Source organism: Brachionichthys hirsutus, unplaced genomic scaffold (assembly GCF_040956055.1).
Source record: "Brachionichthys hirsutus isolate HB-005 unplaced genomic scaffold, CSIRO-AGI_Bhir_v1 contig_769, whole genome shotgun sequence".
In the NCBI taxonomy this organism is placed as follows: Eukaryota; Metazoa; Chordata; class Actinopteri; order Lophiiformes; family Brachionichthyidae; genus Brachionichthys; species Brachionichthys hirsutus.
The window spans coordinates 40,225-62,394 of NW_027180320.1; the positions used below are offsets into that span (position 1 = coordinate 40,225).

The window sequence follows — 22,170 nt, forward strand, 5'->3', positions numbered from 1 at the left end:
TAAAGCTGCGAGGGGTCAGGAATGTCGAGGAAAGAAGGATAAAGAGGTGAAATGGAGAGAAAAGGCCGGGGGGGGGGGGGGGGTAAATAGACAAAGAGTCAATGTGAGAAAATCTGAGATTGTAATCCACGGTATATTGTTCATACTTTTCTAATGTGTAGCATTATAACAGCACAAATAGACACCATGTTGGATTCCTCACTTACTGGTCTTCGCCTTCACATTTTGATCAAACCTTCTTCTGAGAGAGAGAGAGAGCGAGAGAGAGAGAATTTCTGGAGTTGTATTGGAGTCTCTGTGCTGGATGGCTGCCTCTGAACCCCAGTGCATTGTGGGGAAAGGTTGCTGGACAGGAAGTGGATGTGACTCAGAGGATGCAGAGGCCCTGGATGTCGAGGAGATGGGCGGAAGTCTTCTCCCGTTTGGACTGATGATGAAGTTTTGTGGAAGATTTTTTTCTTTACCTGGAAAAATCTGATGTTCTTTTTATAAGTTAGTTTTGTGTTTACTGTTTTACCGGTCGTAGGCGTTCCTTGAAACATGTCTTGTGTATATTTATATTTTTGAGGCTTCAAATGCATCGATCGACATTTAGAAGTTGTTAAAACTGAATCTGAGTCTTCAAGACCAACTATATCAGATCCTTATAGCAACTACAACGAATGACATGAATATTTTTTACGCATCTTTTTTAAAACTGCAATCTTCTTTGAAGCATTGGCCTGGTGATGTGATGTGTGTGTGTGTGTGTGTGTGTGTGTATGAGCATGTATTTTAGTCCAAGCACCAATCATGTCCTTGCCTCAGCCTCACCTCTCAGGGACAAAGGCTCTTTTCACAGCACACATATCATTTGCTCTCTCTCTCTCTCTCTCTCTCTCTCTCACACACACACACACACACATCCCATAAGGGCGTATTTGGAGTGTAGATCTGATTACCTGTTCATTCTCTCTCACAAACACAATACACTTTCTGCTCTGTGAGATACTGTGTGTTGTTTACTTTGCTTAATAAAGTTGGAACGTTTGATCTGAAATCCTTTGATAACATCAGCAATGAAGTCGTTTTATGTGATGATTTTAACTTGTGCTAAGATGCAGGTGGCTTTTATGTGACAATGGCAATTCTTAGCCAATCAGAAATAGTTAACTATTGGGAAAGGCAGGAAGAACATCTCTGTATTTATTTATGAGTAGGACTACTGCCCCCTTGTGGAGACTTTTAAGGTGTGATTATCTGCTCCTTCAAAAAGATCTGGGACGTGGATGTAAAATGTAAGTAAAGGCAAGAACAGATATTTAATATTCAATCTGAAAGCCCATTGTTTTTTTTATAAAGGATTTCTGCAACACTTTTTCCACTTTTCAAAGACCAAGGTCACGTTTTCAATTGCGTTACATCATCTCTTCTTTTAATGCCACTTTGCAAGCATTTGGAGAGAGAGGGCACCATATGCTGGAGTGCACAAGCCAGTCTTGTGCACACACTTGCAGAATCTGTCCTGGCCTTGTTTTACTCAAATAAGCAGGGCATGATCTGGATGGTAGACATTGTTACAAACATACGTTGCATGGCCTCTTTTTTCTGGGTAAATATTGAAGCCACCCATGCCACCAGCAGGAGCAAACCATACCGTCACAGATTCTGGTTTCCTGCTTCCCTTCTTAATGCGCTGCCACGTTTGACACTATGATGGACAGTAGATGGACAGATCTTCAAATTCTTCTCAACTGTGCATTGAGAAATGTTCTTAAACTGTCCTCACAACTTGGCAAACGTCTCAATCGTGATACTATCACCTGCTACCGATGGACATCTCACAACGTTACCGTCTTTGTTGCCCCTGTTCCAACATTCAGACAGGCTCGTGCCACGAGCAGCTTCACAGAAACAGTAAACCCCAGATCTATTCAGCATGAATAAGCATCCTGTCAGTCATCACGGCCTTTGTGAATATATTGATTTTCCCTCTCCACAGTGCAGAAAGGCCGCATTTATTCAGTGGTCACCACATTATCAGGAGCAGAGAAGAGAATCAGCAAAACGCAGTGAAACTTATGAGGAGATTCTTCTTATCCTGTTCCGACCTTCCCGGCGTCCCCGTGTCTGATCCTGTGACTGAGCTCTCCGTTCACCTGCTGCGCAAAAAACACATTCGTGTGAATGAAATGACATTGGTGCATAAAACCTACTTCCTTTAATCTTTTAGTTTCTGTGTTTGTGCAACTGCTTGAACGGCGTGATAAAACCCGTTACTGCGGTGCCTAAACACACGGACGGAACAACTGCGTGCACAGGTGCGCTCTGAGGCGGGTTTCGCTCTGGTTGTGCAGTCAGGCATCCATGCCTACTCAGGTGACTCAAGCGAAGGAACACCTGTGCCCCAGCGGGTCTGTTGACAGGTGTCATGAACCCCCCCCACACTTTGCTGTGGGTTGAAATACAAATGAGGAGGAAATGGACTAATTCAACCACAGCTGGAAATTCATCCCACGTGAATCTGGCATGTGCATTTATGAATGCTGCCGAAGGATTCTCATGAATGATGGCTCAACTCCAAACATGCAAACATCTGTACGACACGAAGTTTGCATTTAGGAATTAAGTTTTAGCAGGCAATGGTTTGGATATCGTTGCTGAGGCCGTGTAGTAATATACATGAATGTCTTTAAAGATGCGGGACACTATAGGGGCCCAGTGTGAGAAGGTTCTGCACGGATGTTTGTGTGTGTTCTTAACTCTGAAAAAGCCACAAAGCCTTTAACCCACTCATGTCAAATGACTGCTCCCTTTTTAAACTAACGACTGCCGTAAAAAGGTACAGCAATTGGGGTGAAAATGACATCTGCCAGAATGTTACGGCCGGGGCAGCATGACCAGGATCAGGCCGTTGGTGCAGCTGACGTTTAAATATTCTGCCTTTGTACTGATTTCAGTTGATTTTACGTCCAAAAGGATAAAAAAAATAAAAAATAGAACTTGATAGATTTTCTTCCGACAGCACCCCGATTCACAGGCAGAGATCTCCAGTTGACTATGTGGTTAGAGCAAGTGTGTGTGTGTGTGTGTAATTGCACAATACTTGGAAATCTGGGTCAGCTCTAACTCATTCAGGAAGAGCTCTTATGGCTTTTCTTTCCTTCACTACTTCCTCGCAACTGCATTAGTCCCAACCTAAACAGGAAATGCTGAGGATGTGAGCGCTCTGGAAATTCTGTGGAAACGAGATGCTGTGGCCGATGATGTAACCGCTCAGATGAGTGTGACCCGTGTGCTGCTGTCAGGACAAAGTCAAACACGACAAGAAAAGCAGTAATTAAATGTTCTTTCTGACAAATAGCAAAAAGAGTACCGGTAGCTTCCCGCTCTGTCACATCGCTCCTTCTTTCCACATAAAATAAGAACAGACGGCAGGAGGGCTTCTATTTGGACTGTTGTTGTTGTTGTGTTTGTGCATTTGAGTGCGGTGCAGAAGGCAGTTGTGTCGGATAGTTTTTGAAAAACAACCAAATATATATTAACATAAAAAAAGGAAGAATTAGCGGTTTTGGCACGAGTGTCTGTGTGGTGAGAGGATTAGGAATGATGAAAACACGGAGATGAAGAAAGAAGGAAACATTTACCCATTCATTATCAAACCGAGGAATTTAGATTTTGATGGTTAGCGGTTACTATGATATTCCCTTCATGTAAAACACACACACACAAAGAATCCATCCATGCCACAAGAACCAGGAATATACTCCCTAATCTGAACATGCTTTACAGATTGTCATCTGTCACCATCTATTGTTTCTGCGGCAAACAAGGATTAAAGGCCAATTTCCAGCTGAATTTGACCTTTAAATGTCCTTTTGTGACCTTTTTTCTGTCGTCGCCATCCGATCTCTGTTGGAGAGAAAGACTTCTGATGAATGACAAAGACAAAGGCACCTCACAGAACCGCTAAACTACAACTTCAAAAAGACGCAACACACTTCAGCGAGTCGCTAAACCGACTGCGGCGAAATAATCTGGACTGAGCTGCTTGATTTCAAACGGCTCGTTACTTATTGGGGCTCAACACTAGTAATGATTTCTGACTTTTTTAACTTCTTTTCTACACATGCACCTTATCGTTCTGGCATCTTCATATGATGGTCACATGACTTTTCTTTTCTCCAGTGTGTGTGTGTGTGTGTGTTCCTCACTGTTGTCATGGTTATCTGTGGGCTGCTGCCTTGCATAGAAGTAGAAGAGGCAGAAATGCAGATCTGTATGTCTCAGCGGGACATTTAACTGTCTCTTGGGGAGACGAACGGTCAGCTGTCACCTTCCTCCTCGTCATCCCTCAGTCGATTAGGAATGGCAGGGATTGTTCCGTCTGTCTCTCCTGCCTGCTGTCTCTCTCTACACGTTCTGGAAGGGGGAGGGCTGTGACACACAAGCCGTCGACCTTCCCACACACACACACACACACACACACTCTCTTCATCTCCAATCGCACACCTCCACATGCGCGACGATCTCGCCTACATCATCCACGCAGTGCAAACAGATGAGAGCGCAGAGATGCTGAAGTGTCCTCCGTCTCCTCTTGCAGAACGGTGCGTGTGGAGTGACACACATGGAGTGACACACGCCGTGCATCCGAGCCCGCTTCCCACAAGGCGCACACTTTCACACATAGTGAAGACGTCAGGCTGTATTTTTGGGGAAGGTTTCTTTCTAAAGGGACTGAATTATTGATATTTTCCCCCGGCAGAAGAGACGAGGAAAACCAACTGGGATGAAGGTGGTTATTTTCTGCTGCGACTAAGAGGGAAGGTGTCGATTCCTGCAACCCTGAGGCGTTCATCTCGTGCTTGTTGTTGCTCTGCGGACATGAAGATGCTGTTTGTGTGATAAACAAACGGCACGTTTGGCGTGTCTCTGTGCCAGAGTGCGTTCTGGCACACGGACCGTTCCGCATGCTTCAGATGGTTCGAACCCTGGCCCAGTTCAGCATCGCTCTGGAGGAAATGAATGAGAATGGGGGAGACGAAGGCGGCGGAGGAGAGGGAGAAGTGGATCACAACAGAAATGGGAACTCCGGCGGAAATTTGAATGGGAACGGACATTTCGCCGGAAGCCCCAATGGAGAGGTAGACGAGCGTTTTCTCTTCTCTCTTGATTCTTCCTTTTCTGTCTGTCGTCCTTGGATAATATCTCTCTGATTGAATTAGAGCAGAGCTACAAACAGTACCGTCACAAACCCTCTGTCGGGTCGCTCTCCATCCGCGCCGACGACCTCCCAGAGGTTCCTGCTTTGTGCATGTTTTAGTGGAAGTGAAATCAACAAACATGCTTTGAATGGCATCCACGCAAGCGCAACAGATGCTGCAGTGTAGACAGTTTAGTTCTGTTAATCTGTTGATCCAGGCCAAGCCTGCGGGAGATGCGTTTATGTAGAGGCAGGGGTGGCATGTCTCTGCTGCACAAATCATAAGGGAGTCGGTTGTTTTTCCATGTAGGGAGCTAATTAAGCTCTTGAAAACGTTTGCCATGTCCCATCTGTCAATCTGCAAAATTCTTACAAACTTTTATTTATTTATTATAAATCAACGGATTATAGTCGGTCTTTTTTTTTTTCAAAACGTAAATAAACTGATTGAAGGGAGTTTGGCGAGGAAAGGAACGGAAGAGACGATGATGAGGTGGATCGATAGTGAGCGTCTGAAACACTATACAGTAGATCAGAGGAGTACTTGGAATAGAAATGACAATTAGGGAGCAAAAATAAATGCAGACATGTTCTTTATAATGTTAACTCGCTGAAATGTAGAAGAAGAAGTTGCGAAGAATGATGAGAAAACATGTGGATGTTTTTGCAGAGGCCATTGGATGAATAGAAGAAGGGATGAGGGCGCTTTCTCCTCGGGCTCAGCCTGTTGCTGCTTCCGCCAGGCTGTTGCCAGGGGAGTCGGTCCTCGCTGTGGGGAGGGGGAGGGAGGAGAAGCGTGACGGCATTGATGAGATGAGGATGTGCGTTTATGTCGCTCATCTCCAGCAAACACGATGGATACGTTGAGAATTAGCACAGAATACATTTTTACCATAGATAAAACATTTGTTTTTTTCATGGGCTCAAACATTAACATTATTATCATGAGAATGATAATGAGATGCAAAATCCTTTGGACAAAGAGCCCAACTTCTACCAAACCAGTGGAAATGAGCGCCACAGAAAAGCAATGTCGCTATTCACCCGCATGCTGTAGGAAGCTGCAAGTGACGCACGCACAGCGGCGCTCCCGTCTTTTTGTTGGCCGCTCGGCTCGGAGAGTAAGAAAGTGTCCTTATATAGTTGATGGCGCCAAATAAAAAGCAGCTGCAGATTGTTCACAGACAATGTGAGACAATGACCGCATGACATTGTACAGTGGGGGGAGGGGGGGTGGCTTGTATTAAATTTTATTTTCCCTAATTTTGCTGCTCTATAATTTTAAATTGAGGCCATGCAAAACTACAGAGAACATAATTACAAAATAGTTTTTTTTATACAACCAAAGAATAAGCAGCATTACGACCTGTATTACATTATCACATAAAAAAAGAGTGTTTGCTCTGGACTGAAGAACAGGTGAGTGTTTTGCAGTCATAGTGCTGCAAACAGAGACAGATACACAGTCCATAGTTGGATAATGATACGTGAAGCTAAAATAACATCGAGCCAAGCAGACATTTGACAAACTGCCCCGACGCGCGTCGAGGCTGGCTTTACGGTTTTTGCTCCATGCATGGATGCAGTTGTGAGGAATAACTCCCACGGACCTCCTGTGGCCACAGCATCATCACCCGGCACCAAAACACACACCAGGATACGAGGGCACTCTGTGCACACACACACACACACACACACTTGGGCAGACATTTCTGTCTTTCACACACTTGGATCTCCTCTGGTGTTTTAGCTGACGGACCGATATCCAGTGAGCCGCCTCTCCTCCTTCAGTTCATGGGCTGTAACCATGGCTACCAGGCAATCCTAATGAGAACATTTTTGAAAGATTTAAAAAAATGACCATGGGGATGTGTGATACTTGCATGTGCACAAAGTGCAATACATTTATATATATATAAATGTAGCATTCTGGACTTTGATCCAAGGACTACAATTTTTTTTTTTTCAGCGGGCATGAACGATTATTCATGTCGTCTTAAATTTCACATTTATGTGTCTCAGCTGGTTGTTTTGAGTTTATTCGGTGACACAAACACATTCTTGCGCCTGAGGCTGCATCATTCCTGAGAATGTGGGTCACTAAGTGGATCAAAGATATGAGATTACAAATCTGGAGCGGTTTACTCGAGACGTGCAGCTCTGACGTATCGGTGGCTCGTTAGGGAGATAAAACACAAGCATCCATCCGTCCTTTTCCTCCGACCGTTTATCCTTTGAATGAGCTCGGCCCTGAGTCGTTCCTGATTGCGAAGCTTTTCCAATGATCCTAGAATGTGCTAAACCACCTGGAGTAAAATCAAAACAGTAGATGCTTGTTTTCCTCAGATAATTTACAAATCGGTTCGTCACAAGAAAGTGTGTTGATGTACGTTCATTAATTTTGATCACGATAATGAGGATGAAGAGGCAACATTAATTAGGAGGAAACATTCATTAGGAGGAAACATTCATGCATGCAGAGCCAGCTGTGTGTGTGTGTGTGTGTGTGTGTATCCGCTCTACACCACACATTAATAATGCAGAGGGAACAAGGAATAATCTGACCATCTGATGTAGTATTTCTTAGACCGTACTACTGCAGAGCCAAGTACATGCAACACTGCACTGTGGGTAGGTGTGATAAGTATTTATAATAATGAGCAATAGAAGAATAATTTCTCTCAGTACTTGTATATAAAAGGTTTTTGTGGGGCTAATGGCTACAAAAACAGGCAGTTTGTGGGTGTAGCCCTGGGGTCCAACAGTGATTAGTTTGGCAAAATGATTTCATTCATAAGATAAAAAATAATAATTATCGGAGGGGTCCATTCCATTCTTCCAAGGCCAGATTCAAATGTATTCCATCTAAATTATTCACGTCTTCTTAGAGTTCATTCTGTTAATTAATCTTTAATCATGATGTAGATGTCAAATCTACCCCACAGCGCCCTGGGACCTCTTCAGGAGCCAGACACTAAAGATAGTCTTTCTGGGAAGTCATTGTTTCAGTTATTTATAAGGCACCTTTGTACTCGGGAGGGTATCTAACAAAGATACACAGACCTGCCCCTGTTGTCTGTTTGCTGTTTGTGTTCATGTCCTTGTAGTTTTAACAAATGGCCAAAATGACATGTCTGGTAAATCAAACCCTTCCGTTCCTGTCCTGCCGGCTTTGCTTTGCTAATATAATGTCAATTTGCCGCCGTTCGATCTCCACTGATGTCAGCACAAAACGGTGACACAGCAAACTTGATTACGTTGTAATTATAATTAGTGACTAAATTGATCGTTGGTGTGAATTTGTTTGTGTATTTATGTGTTGAACTAGTGATGAGTCTTTTTTTTTACCTCTATTTCCTTGCTGGCCTCCGTGACCTCTAATCCGGCCTTTTTCTTGTAGGTGGTGTTGTAAAAGATCCATTAGGTGAAAAATCAACCTGGAAAATTGCACAGACCGCTGACTGTTTTTAAAGACGCCATGCGTCACCGTGTCTACGGTCCAAAATAACCACGTAAAGGTTGCTAATGTTCTTGATTAGGGTTATGTTAAGGTTCAGAAAAACGCCCTCTCTCCATCCCACTGGGTCGTTAACTTGCTTTACTAGACTGCTGGGAATCTTGTCTTAACATCATCATTAGAGGACATTTCCATACTTAGTCAAAATGCTTTTCTTTTTTTTATTTTGAGGTCAGAAAATTGGATTAAAGAGTATAACTGATGTCATCCGTAGAACCAGGCTGACTCTCTGTGTTTCTTTTGTTTCCCCTCAAGGCTTTCACTTTACCTTTATTATACATCCCAGTAAAGCAGCCATGAGATACAATGAATAGGGAATCACGACTGCGGCTATTGAAACGTTTAACCCTGAAGGTTGCCCTTCCTCAAGCAACACACGGGGTATAGCAAAGATCTTATTCACATTTTACCCAAGACTTTATTCATTTGTGTTGAATTCATGTGCAGCATGTAGGAGTTGTATGAAGTTATGCATGTAAAGCTGCCAGTTGAGTCTCTCAGTGACAGAACACGGAGGTTTTACAAGTCAAATAACGGGAATACGTCTTTTCCATCTGGTCTCGGACGAAACGATTTGACTGTTCTCGCCAAGTAGACCGCGAGATTGCTATAAAGTTTTTACAGCGTCTTGAATCTAATTCCTTAAAGCGAAGTTGGCACCACAGCAGCGGGTGATTGGATGCTGGTCGGATGCTGGTCGGATGCTAAATCCCTTGAAAAGGACTGCAGACGAAGCCTGAACAAACGAATGTTTCCAATTAAAATTTTGCTTTAAAACCTTGTTTTAAATGCACAGCTTTAGAGTAAAGCGTACAGGAAGCGAGGACTGTGTGTGTGTGTGGGGGGTGGGGGGGGGGGGGGAACACGTGAGATAAATCTGAATGCAGGGATGCCAAACTTCTTTCCTTGTCTTTGCAGGATATGAGGAAGCATGTGATGATGACCCTCTTGGATACGGAGCAGTCCTACGTGGAATCATTACGCACTCTCATTCAGGTAACACACACAGACAGGAACGGAGTTTATTTATTTTCTGTGTTAAAACAAAACACACACACACTTCTGACCTCTCGGCTCTAATGAGTAGGGTCCACTAACAAACACTGCGTGTTATGTCACCCCCCCCCCCCCCACACACACACACAGAGAATCAAACTCACCATTGTGGATTCACCCATTGCTGAGCATGAATAACACATGTAGGTAAACACAGCGTCGTGTAATCCAGTTATTCTCATTGATCCTGTCAGGTTAATCTTCCTACCCCTTTTTTCCGCCATCCTCAGCATTCTCCTCCGACACACACACACACACACACACTCTCACACGACCTCACCCCGTCTCAGACCGATCTTCTATTCCAACAGCTAGCTGACCTTTCACCCAAATCTCCCCCCATATCCCTGTCTGTCACGTTGACACACACTTTCCGCCCCTACCGATGAGCGCTCTGTTGTATAACCTGTCACCAGCTATGTGTGGGCGAACAGTGTGTGTGCCATTTTTTGTGAAATGAGTGTGGCGGTTTTTGTTTTTATACACACTGGATTTTCTGTGCTTCCCCTAGTGTGTGTGTGTGTGTGTGGGGGGGGGGGGCATAAAGTGAATAATCCCGGGCAGTGTTCCCATGGTGACGCAGTGAAAGTGTTACCACAGTGACTACAGCGGAGGTTGTTCAAAGATGTGTTTCATCCGAGGGAGCGACGTTCATGTTTTAAATGAACACTTTCTCACACAGACCTTGAAGCAAGTTTTTTTTCTTCGTATGTTGCAATGAGCCACAAGTAGACTCGATGATGCAATCGATGATGCAACGGAGCGACACTGATGTGGTAATGGAGGACGAGGTTGTCTTAGCCGGATGTGAACGTCCAGAGTTGTACGACACTAGTTGTGCACCTACAGAGAAGGGTTGTTGTAATTATTAGTATTAGGAGGAGGTTATGTTTTTGCCGGTGTTGGTTTGTTTAGCATCAGAACTGATGATCCAGAAGAGAGCCTAATGGATTCTGGATCACTTTGAAATTTTCATTAACATTGCAGACAATGGCGCTTCAAAATTTGTACCTCAATATCTTGGTTGATTATTAAGCATATTGAATTTGACGCAGTCATGTAGGGTGGGAGCCTCTATCGCATCACCGAATTTCATCCGGATCGGATCCAGAATGAGGTCAGGAAAGTATATCAAATCTTAACATTGAAAACCCCATTTAAGGATTCAAAAATCAGTTCAACGCTGATTCAATTTTGCTTTTCATGGTTGGTGTATAAAGATACCAAGAACAATTTAGAACCTTTTGGTGATGATACAAATCAACATGTGGACGGTTTAAATCTAATTATGAGGGGAATGAGCTGCTTGGTCTGCGCTCTGAGTGCTTTTCTAGTATTAATATTATTATTATTATTATTATTAAAGCTCATGACTTCTCACATTTTGCATTGCACACAAGTATTTGTTGAAGATAGAAAAAGGTGAATCACCGTTGCTCTGTGTCGCACCGTTCTGAATCAGTTGATTGGTCATCAAACGCCTCATGAAGTCCGGCGAGCTTCTCACAGCACACTGGACTTTACTGCTTCTGCAGCCCCGGGGTCACGTCTGCTTGGGTCCATTTTCAAGGTCCATTTCCATCATCCTAGCTTCATTGGATTGCTTTTGTGTGTGTATGTGTGTGTGTGTGTGTCATTCACATTGAGACGCTGATGATGACTACTGTAAAGCTACACAACAGTATTTCATTGTACGTGTGTCGTAACCTTGAGAAAGATTGGGGACAGGAATCTTGGAGAAGAGGATAAGAAAGATAAAGGACCATGTAATCAAATGCAGACTAAATTGTTCTGCAGCAGCTTGTTGCTTCTTCTGTTCAGTACGTGAGCATCCGATGCCGATTCCAACACAGAACAGCACTAAGTGTCTGACACTAAAATCCAATCACAACATGAAAGATGATTGCCAAGTGAAACAAAGCTGCGCCAGCGCTCTGCATCTGGGCTTACTTAATCACCAAACATGCTCATCCAATCCATTTGACAAAATTACGGTAATTTATCCGCTAACTAACTGTAACCAACCGATAATTGGAGTCCCCGTCTGGGAGTAATTACAGAAAGCCTTCCTGCAGATGCTGCGTAAATGCAGCATTACTAGAAAGCACTAGCGTGCACGAGTTCACCAAGGTGCAACAGATGTAGCTTTTTATCCAAGTCCACAACATTCCAACGGGGTGTCCTCTGGCCCAAGGCACATCTTTCCACCGAGTTCCATGGAAGTCCGTTCAGCAGCTATTGTGTTATCCTGCTGAAAATCCAACCAACCCACTGGCGTGAATAAAAATAAACTTAAGTGTGACTCGTTCCCTTAGGGCTACCTGCGTCCTCTCAAACAGCCAGACAGCGCCCCCATAGTGGACCCTCTGCTGGTGGACGAGATGTTCTTCCAGATCCCGGAGATCCTGGAGCACCACGAGCAATTCCTGGAACAAGTTGCCGGCTGCGTCAGCCAATGGCACGACAGACAGACCGTTGGACACATCCTTATCCAATCAGTAAGTAGAGACGGCGATGTAATCTGTCCTCTCCAGCTATATTTGGTAATAGAGGGGGAAGGTCAGGGGTCAGAAACAACTGCTTTTGACTTTGGGAGGTCATCCATTCAAAATTTAATAACTTATCCTTTCAAATCAAGTAAAGTTTTTATTTCCATTTCATTAGAAATTAGTTGACTTTGTTTCCAAAATGCCTTTTTCATAATTGGGTAATGATAAATTGTTCTTCACTGCAGAACGGCGCTTGGAATAATTACCAGCCCTTAAAAAGAAGTATTGCCAGCAGGCTGGAGGGAAGCGATTTTATTATGAGACGGTCTATAGTTGGAAATAGTCCTTTAATATTTTGTTTTCTCGCTGACCTCTTGATGGCCCATTTAAAACTTCCCATGACCCACGGGTGCCTCTAAAAGTAGGCTTTGAAAAACAGTCCTCTAAAACATCCGTGTTGGGATAAATGTCAGGTTCCAGTCAGGACGTTTTTCCTTCAGGCTGTTTTTACGAAGACTTTGAGCAAACACTGAGTTAAAAATTCTTTTTGGAAAAAGCACGGATCCATTTTCCCCCTTCTTCTCTCGACCAGACTTCTGTGTGGCGACAGGCTTTGTTTGTTGTTGAGTGTGGGGGGGGGGGGGGGGTAAAAACTCACTCTCTTGCTATGTTAATGTTATTGTTCTTATTCTCAGACCCTCACAGCATGAATGAAACTGTTTCACAAGCCCCTCACTGGAGACGCCACAATGTGGAAAATGCAGGAAAGTGGAAGAAATGCGACGGGGAAAATATGCAAATGATTAAATTACCTGATTTTACAAGTTTGCATACCTGTGAGAAATGCCAAAGCAATTATTATATTATAAGTCTGGTTGGTTAATAATGCTGCTGCAGATCCTCGGCTCTGCTCGCAAGAGTCGCAATGCGCCTCCTCCCCCCACTCCTCCATGCACTCCCCCCCCCCCCCCCCCCCGCTGTCCAGCTGAAGCTCTTAAAGCTGCAACGGCCCGCGATTATTTCGGGCCTCGTTGGCGCAGTAGGCAGCGCGTCAGTCTCATAATCTGAAGGTCGTGAGTTCGAGCCTCACACGGGGCAGATGTTTTGTTGCTCTGTTTTACAGCGGACTGTGAATTCGAAGCTTTGTTGCCTCCAAAGTTGAGAAACGGTATTGTGTTAATGCAGGAAGTAAACATTGAAGAGTAAATATATACTCTACTGGAATCTTTATCTTTTTCATGGAAAGCAACTATATATTATATATTATATAATATGTAACCTATACATGTATATGATATAGACATTTTTAGGTTATGTAATATATAAATGTAGATGCAGCAACAGTGACATTACTAAATTTGCGGAGTGATGGAGAGAATGTGAAAAGGAAGTGAAGAATCGTGTGCAGGCAGGCTGGAACGGGTGGAGGAAAGTATCAGGTGTGCTCTCTGATCGGAGAGTGTCAGCGAGGATGAAGGGAGAGGTCTACAAGGTAGTGGTGAGGACAGCCGTGATGAACGGCTTAGAGACAGTGGTGAGGACAGCCGTGATGGACGGCTTAGAGACAGTGGTGAGGACAGCCGTGATGGACGGCTTAGAGACAGTGTCTCTGAGGAAAAGACAGGAGGCGGAGCTAGAAGTGGAGGAGATGAAGATGCTGAGGTTCTCCTTGGGAGTGACCAGGTTAGATAGGATGAGACAATAAGAGGGACAGTGAAGGTTAGACGGTTTGGAGACAAGGTCAGAGAGACCAGACTTTGTCCAGAGGAGAGACGGGGACTATATCGGTAGAAGGATGCTGAGGATGGAGCTGCCAGGGAACAGGGCTAGAGGACGACCCAGGAGAAGATACATGGACGTAGTGAGGGAGGACATGAGAGTGGCTGGTGTTGGGGAGGACGATGCAAAGGACACGGTGAAGTGGAGAACGTTGCTTTGCTGTGGTGAACAACTGCAGAGAAACATCTTCAGCTGAGCTGTGGGAGCAGAAAATTCCATCTCCCCGTTTATATAAAGAAGGGACAGCGTGCATTGAGCTCAAAGACATCTCTGTTCTTTGCTGTGCATAAATCCTCTCAGACTCTTCAGACGTTAATGTTCCTCGTGGAGAGAACAGAAAGACAGCAGGACACACGGAGACAGATGCTCTCTGAAGAGAGGGTCAGGCCATTTCCTATCAGGCTGGAAGGCACTGCTACTCTCTGGTGTCAGCTTGTGCTCCGTCTGTTCACACTCGTCTCCTGTCTTCACTGCTTTCTTTTTTTTTAAACCTAAAGCAATCAATGAATTACCTTGATTTATAAGGGTACTTTGTCGTTCCACAACAAATACTTTTCTTTAAATGAACTGGTGTGTGCACAGTAGCAAAGCGCTCTTCATCCTCTTCTTCTTTTCTCCAGTTCTCCAAAGAAAGCCTGGCCAACATGTATTCAGCTTACATCGACAACTTTCTCAACGCCAAAGACGCCGTGAGGATCGCCAAGGAGGCCAAAGCGGCGTTTCACAAGTTTCTGGAGGTGAGGTTCGGTGGAGTCACACGATGCCCTTTTGTTTTTGGTGTGTGAGTGTGCGTGGGGGGGGGGGGGGTCCCTCTCTTTTGTCCTCATAGAGACAGAATCCTGTCACGTCCTTGTCCTATCAGAGAGCTTCCTGTTCAAACAGGGATTTACTGCGGAGACACTCTGCCATCTGGTGGTTGAGCTGTGAAGTACACGGTCTGATTTTCTCATGATTTATCCGTCCTCTCATTTACATCCATCCTTGTGTCTTTTCCTTTTCTTTTTTTTTTTTTAGCAATGCATGCGTGAGAACAAGGAAAAACAAGGTCTGGGTGATTTAATGATCAAACCAGTCCAGAGGATTCCTCGATACGAGCTCCTGGTTAAGGTGAATCATTTCAAAACACATCAGCCCGATTTCTGTTTTGTTTCCGTCGTCCTCTCTCAGTGACAAGAAGCTCGTGTGAAGGAAGCTTAATGTGTCTGCGTTATTTTGCTGTAGGACCTGCTCAAACACACCTCGGAGGATCACCCGGATCACCCGTACTTACTGGAGGCCCAGAGGGACATCAAGCGATTGGCTGAGAAGATCAACAAGGGCCGTCGCTCTGCTGAGGAGGCGGAGAGGGAGGCCAGGGTCATACAGGAGATTGAGGCACACATAGAAGGGGTTGAACATGTGAGATTTTATGTGCACACAGTAAAAATACCAGAGCGGCAGCTGCATTGTTTTTATTCTGGTGACCATTTTCTGAATTGACCATCTCATTTTGAGCCCATGTCGGTGGAGTGGAGGATATTTAGCACCATTCAAAGTGAAATGGCATTTTTTTTTTTTTTTGCTAGATAATGTCAACTCATACATCTTGAAATAAGCCTTAAGGTATGATTGCAGGTGATAAACTTGTTGCACTATATGGATTCACTTGGCTTCTTGTTTGCCAGCAGGATTATGCAAAAACTGCCAAACAGAATTCAACAACTTTTGGTGGAACAAAGATTTATTGGCAAGGAAAAAATAATAATAATACCTGGATCCATGAAGTTTTAGTGAGAGGGGGGGGGGGGGGGGGGGGGGTTGGATTAGACAAGCAAAATAAGTTGTGGAAGGGGATTTGGTCTTGACAGAGGAATCCACTCTGCTGAGGGTCATTCTCATTTCATTATAGATCAAAGATTATTATTATGGGTTTTGTGCATCTGTTTGATTCCATTCCTCCATAGGTTGGCAATGGTAAACAGTCATTTGGTAAATATGAAGTGAAAGCCGCTTCTCCCTCTGCGTTCTAGATCCTGAACCCCCAGAGGAAGTTCTTAAGACAGGAGATGGTGATGGAAGCGGTAAGAAGCATAGTCCACAGTAAAGTCCAAAGCCACGTGGATGAACCCAGCACACGTTCAGATATTCTGGCCTCTTTGTCTTTCTGTAGAAGACGGTGGGGGGGAAGAAGGACCGCTCTCTCTTCCTCTTCAGTGATCTGATCATCTGTACTACGCTCAAGAGGAAGTCCGGCTCATTAAGGCGCAGCTCCATGAGCTTGTACGTGATAAATCCTGCATCTCTCCCTGGAGATGTATGAGCATAAGGAGCAATGCAATCCAAAGTGCTTTACAACGATAGAAAGAATAGCTGGAATTAATAAATAAATGTAAAGCTTAATGTATGCACTAACATGAAAGAACATGTTTCCCTTTGTTAAGACATACGTCCTTTATTTATTATATTTTTAAGGTGGTCATGGATGAATTTTGTGCTTGCCTTGATTTAACTTTTCGGTCTGTTATGGTATGATCTTTGCTTTGTGGAGTTTGTATCCATGGGTTTATTATCTGGTGCAGTTTCCCAGCCACACTGCCCCCTGGTGTTCAACAACAGGCACACAGCCTGTATTTCTTCATTTCACCTTTCTTTTTTTAATTTGGTCTTTCCTCTCCTGTCCTGTCCTCCCAGGTATTCTGCTGCAAGTATGATTGACACCTCCAGCAAATACAAGTTCCTGTGGAAGCTTCCATTAGAGGAAGTGGAAGTGGTGAAAAGTAAGGCTGTATTTTCAGATAACAAACTATGACGGCATCTTCACTGGCCTCTAGCGTTAAATGAATCTCTTGTCCTTCTGCAACATGAGCTTATTCCCACTGTTTCCTAATTTATCAAGTCGATTATAGATACCAAGCTTTCTTTTTTCTCTCAGGCTCCACCCAGGCCACAAACAAAGAAAGCATCCAGAAGATGATTAGTCGATTAGACGAGGATCTCAGCACCCTGGGGCAGATCAGCAAACTGTCCGAGACCCTCAGCTTCCCACACCAAGTACGTATTTTACAAAGTCTTTACCTAACCCTCCCTCCTGCTCTGTGTCAGGTCTTTATTGTGCATTTTGAGTCTCCTTTATGGCCTTCTGTCCCTTGATGTGGCCGTCTTCCTGTTCCCTCAGTCCCTGGATGAGGTCATAAAGGATCTGATGGCATCGGTGCACAAGGAGCTCTCGGAGAAGCAGTCTCAGGCCTTCAGCATGACCTTCCTGCCCACAAAGCTGGAGTTTACCACCGCGTCCGCCGAGAGCAGCTTTGTCTTCGAGTTCACCTCTCCAGACACCCGCTGCAGCTTCGAACAGGCGTTCGAAGAAGCCAAGAAGAAGTTGGGTCAGTGAAAAAGCTCTTTTGCGTACGCTGATCATTGAAAATGTTTTTCTCATTCTTTTCTAAAATTTTCCAATGATAAAAATAGGCTTACTGTTATTTTATTAATGGATTTAACTGTCCATATGTCATCATGTTAAGCTATGAATAAGGACCAATGGGACCCCGAGTTCCTGAAGGCCATTCCGATAATGAAGACTCGTAGTGGAATGCAGGTGAGGGCAGCGTCTTCTGTGTCTCGTCCCCGTTTACATGCGTGCATAAACATCGGCTCCACTTGCGTTGGTGTCCCTCTCCAGTTCTCGTGCGCCTCGCCCAGCCACAGCTGTCCCGACAGCGGCTGCGAGGTGTGGGTGTGTAACAGCGACGGATACGTGGGGCAGGTGAGGGAATCTGCCGCTCTACCGACCAATCGGGGGCTTTTCCGGTGGGCAGTAAAATCAACTGGAGGGGGCGATCGCTCCTTCTCCAACTTCTCAGCTGATGATGATGATTTTCCTCCTCTCCAGGTGTGTCTGTTGAACATTAAAGATGAGCCCATGGTGGAGGCCTGTATCGCCGTCTGCTCGGCCAGGATCATATGCATCGCTGCCGTGCCAGGACTCAAGGGGAGGTGTGTGTGTGTGTGTGTGTGTGTTAGCAGTTAGCCTTGGAAAATGCTGGCTCCTCATCTTCATCTTCACTCTGTACCCTTCTTCCCCCCTCTTAGGGAGCGTGGATCAGAGCCCACCCTCACCCCGACCTCTGCCCCGCCCGCTCACACCCAGCAGCAGCTCCATATATCCATCTCTCATTCGTCTGTGGAGCTGCCGGAGCAACCCCCAGGTGGGTCCGTGAAGGTTTTTAAATGACAAGCAGCAGGAGCTCCGACTTCAAACGCTAACTGGGTTGTAGACATTCTTCCCAATGAAATAATAATAATCCTTTCCTGATCCGTCGACCATTCCCAGGCCCGGGGGCGGAGCTTGTTCCTTTTGACAGTGATGACACCGATGATGAAGATTCACCCAGCCCTTCCTCCACCCTGCAGAGTCAGGCCAGCCACTCCACCATATCATCCAACTACGGCAGTGCGTACGAGCACTCGTACACGTCGTTGCGTACTTAAACACATCAGATACTTACGCTCGCTCTCCTCTCCCCGTGTAAGATGACGAGGGTCCAGGCTCCAAAGACATGGCTACAGAGACCACCAGCAGCGAGGAAGAGCAGGAGTTCCCCGTGGCGACTTCTTACACAGCGCCGGGCATGTTGGGGATCAGTGGAGGAGGCCGCGGCCTGGCGGAGAGCCCCATGGACGGACGCGCCATGCGCCGCTCCTCACGGGGCTCGTTCACCAGAGCGAGCCTGGAAGACCTGCTCAGCATCGACCCGGAGGCCTACCAGAGCTCGGTGTGGCTGGGGACTGAGGACGGATGGTATGACCAACCAGACACCGCCTCATTCCAATGCCGATTCACCGACTTCCTCACCTAACGTCCTGTGATGCCTCGTTTTACTGTCAGCATCCACGTGTACCAGTCCTCCGACAACATCCGAAACCGTAAGAACAGCATGAAGATGCAACATTCGGCGTCCATCCTCTGTGTCCTGTGAGTTCTCTCCTTTACCACCCTTTTAGTTAAAAAAAAAAAAAAAAAAATGAATCCACAAATAACACAAAAATATCTGCCAGGTTTGCTGATCTCTGTTATCGCCATGCTTTAATATATTCACTGCATACCTGAAGATCTTTTTAATTGTCGTCTCTCGTTTTTTTACTCCTTCAGGTATTTGGACAATAAAGTGTTTGTGTCTTTGGCCAATGGCGAGGTGATCGTCTATCAGAGGGAAGCAGGTGAGCCGGGAGTTTTCTTTACGCTTGCATGCACTTTGCATCTGTCTTTTCTTGCACGCTCCCGTTTAACCACCTCTTATCCTAAATCTCCAGGTAGTTTCTGGGACCCTCAGTCCTCCCAGACGTTAGTTCTGGGCACGCCCAGTAGCCCTGTCACCAAAATGGTTCCAGTGGGAGGAAAACTCTGGTGCGGCTCACAAAATCGAGTCCTGATCATCAACACGGCTACGCTGGTGCAAGAGGTGGGCGGTCCGGCGGACATGTGTGTGTGCAGATGGATGAATAACGGCGAGTGTTAAACCCTTCTCCCGTCTTGTCAGCACTGGTTCCAGGTGGGAACAGACAGCAGCCGGTGCGTGACGTGCATGGTGGCGTACGGTCAGGGCGTGTGGTTGGCGTTGCAAGGCAGCGCGCAGGTCAGGTTGTATCACGCTCAGAGCTGGGAGAGCCTGACGGAGGTGGACGTGGCGCCCGCTGTGCATAAGATGCTTGCGGGTAATGTGGGCATGCCTCATTAGTTTTAAGATTTGACCCAATTAAACTTAAAAGTCGGGTCTCATCACGGCTTTTATATTTTTTTCTCATTTACCTCATTCTCTCAATTCAGGCGCTGATGCAATCATCAGACAGCACAAGGCCGCCTGTCTGCGAATCACAGCGCTGCTGGCCTGTAAGGATCTGCTGTGGATCGGCACCAGCGCAGGTAAATACAGATCCTTCCGTCAGAGAAATCAAAAATCAACACGATTCCATTTTAAATCTGCCGTGGACGATTAACCCAACATCATGCTAACCTGTGATTCAGATTCTTCTTTCAAATCATAACATTCAAGGATTATTTACTGTCTGTTTTGTTGTTGTTCTACAGGCGTGGTCCTGACGTTGACGATCCCGGCGGTGAGTTCAGGAACCGGGGAATGGACGCTGAAATCCCCACTGGTCCCGATGGGCTCAGCTCACGGACACACGGGACACGTTCGTTTCCTCACGTCCATCGAACTCCCGGAAGGCTTCGACATGAACTTCCCTCCAACAACTGACTCCGCCGGTAGTCCCTAAAATCTTTGCGTGCATGATTTTTTTAATTATATATATTATTATTATATAAGTATTATGTTTTATCTCCGTCAAATTTAAACCCTCCCGTCTGTTTTCTAGGTAACCAATCCCAGAGCGGCAGCACGGTTGAAGGGAACCTCCAGAGGCGTGGCTCCTCGCGCCGCCGAGCCTCTGCCCACCTCCCTCAAAAAACCAACCACTTAGTCATTTCTGGCGGGGATGGCTATGAGGACTTCAGACTGACAAGTAGCAGTGAAACAGTTGGACGGGACGACAGTACGAACCATCTTTTGCTTTGGAGAGTCTGAGCCGATTTAGCAACCCATCCCAACATCCCTCGAATTGAGAACCGTCCTTTCCTAGAACCAGACTCCGCACCTTTTGGCCTCGTTGTTTTGATCTTCTGCTCAGTGCACCGGTTTCTATGTGCGTAACATGGCTGTCCGCTCCAACCTATACTTACTAATGAATAAGATCGCTTCAGGCTCCGTTTTCCCGTGTTAACGTGCGTTGCTGTCACAGAGAGCTCTCTTTTGCATGTGTATTCTTCAGGTTTTGGGCATCGAGTGTGTTTTAAAATGTCTTTAATCTCTTCACTGAAGGACACAGAAGGTGACTGCGAAGGAAAGAAGGATTTTCTTTTTTTTTTTTTTTTTTTTTTACAGTCGCATGAACATTTAGACCGAGAAGAGGACATTAAGGGTAACTTTGACATAGGTGGAGCACGTACACTTTTTTGCTGTCTGCTTTTATGGACTTCAACATTGACCTTGAACTCCAACATCACGTCAGCTTAGCCTGAACCGCTGGCAAAGTGGCTCCCGGTGATCAACAGTAAATGTCATGTAAAAATACATAAATATCTACAAGTGGCATCGAGTAATTCACGATTCTCATGTTTGAATTAGCACTGATTTCCTCATGATGTCTGTCGTCAAAGTATTCTGTGGTCCCTATTTGTGGTTCTATCATCTAAATGGGAGAGTGAACGGCCGCATCATGGAAGTACAAGAGGTCAGGATATTTAAGCATATACACACACATTAATGCACAGGATTCACAGGTGTAAAAAAAACAAACAGGTAACTACCTGATTTCCTTTTGTGTCTTTGGACGCTGGTTTCACTGACATGAACGCAGACGATGCCACCTGCTGGAGATGAGCGGCAGGAAAAAGTGAAGGGGAGACAATCCTGTTGAAAGAGACCATGCCAAAGCCATCTCTTATGTGTGTGTGTGTGTGTGCGCGGAAAATCGGGCATTGGTCTTGCTGACTTCTATTAAGATGACACTAAGCTGTGGTAGCAGATGATGATAGATTTGTACAGTATTTATGGGTTTTATTTTTAAGGCCTTCTTTTACAGCACTTAATTTATAGACAATGTAGCTTTCACTTTTTTCTCTTTGAGTCGGAGGAGGAGGCCCCTGACTTTATGACAAAGCCAGCTAGAAGGCCTTATAGCTGGTTTGGGGCAGGCAGACGCACTCGGTCAGGGTGTCAATCATTTCTACTCACCTATTGTCTGTTGGCAAACTGATCCAGAATTTACCGTCACTCTGCCACGTGCTAAATATTTCTTCACCGTGTGCAATTTTGTAGAGGGAAAACCGCACCAAGATGTATTTTACACCCAAACACTGGTTCCAGTATGGATCGTGGGTGAATGAGATGCATGTGGTTTGTTTGTGAGACAGAGAAGGTTGGAAGGTCGTGTCTATAGAAGGCTGAAAGCTAAGCCATTACACGCACAGTGAAAATTCTGATGGGTTTGGGGTTAAGCATTGATTTTCTTTGATCCCTCCCAAGACTAGAAAACCTTACGCCTTGCTAGCCATCTGGTCACCTCACCTCAGATGCCTCCACACACATTTGGTTCACTCTCCCACA

General features: G+C 45.3%; 1 protein-coding gene and 1 non-coding gene across 2 annotated transcripts in view; both read left to right on the top strand.

Annotated features, from left to right (window-relative positions):
* Positions 1-20,589, top strand: part of LOC137912644 (rho guanine nucleotide exchange factor 17-like) — a 37,832-nt gene extending 17,243 nt beyond the window's left edge. The window contains exons 2-24 of the mRNA XM_068756779.1: positions 9,621-9,698; positions 12,074-12,256; positions 14,647-14,763; positions 15,041-15,133; positions 15,248-15,424; positions 16,036-16,086; positions 16,176-16,285; positions 16,697-16,782; positions 16,938-17,056; positions 17,181-17,388; positions 17,527-17,600; positions 17,685-17,768; positions 17,895-17,998; positions 18,095-18,210; positions 18,336-18,455; positions 18,536-18,803; positions 18,891-18,977; positions 19,155-19,222; positions 19,316-19,464; positions 19,543-19,717; positions 19,830-19,925; positions 20,091-20,270; positions 20,381-20,589. Coding sequence (XP_068612880.1) covers positions 9,621-9,698; positions 12,074-12,256; positions 14,647-14,763; positions 15,041-15,133; positions 15,248-15,424; positions 16,036-16,086; positions 16,176-16,285; positions 16,697-16,782; positions 16,938-17,056; positions 17,181-17,388; positions 17,527-17,600; positions 17,685-17,768; positions 17,895-17,998; positions 18,095-18,210; positions 18,336-18,455; positions 18,536-18,803; positions 18,891-18,977; positions 19,155-19,222; positions 19,316-19,464; positions 19,543-19,717; positions 19,830-19,925; positions 20,091-20,270; positions 20,381-20,589 — 2,952 coding nt within the window. The remainder of the gene's footprint in view (positions 1-9,620; positions 9,699-12,073; positions 12,257-14,646; positions 14,764-15,040; positions 15,134-15,247; positions 15,425-16,035; positions 16,087-16,175; positions 16,286-16,696; positions 16,783-16,937; positions 17,057-17,180; positions 17,389-17,526; positions 17,601-17,684; positions 17,769-17,894; positions 17,999-18,094; positions 18,211-18,335; positions 18,456-18,535; positions 18,804-18,890; positions 18,978-19,154; positions 19,223-19,315; positions 19,465-19,542; positions 19,718-19,829; positions 19,926-20,090; positions 20,271-20,380) is intronic.
* Positions 13,273-13,345, top strand: trnam-cau (transfer RNA methionine (anticodon CAU)). Its single transcript has one exon. It is a non-coding gene; the product is annotated as a tRNA-Met (tRNA).
* Positions 20,590-22,170: the final 1,581 nt, after the last annotated feature.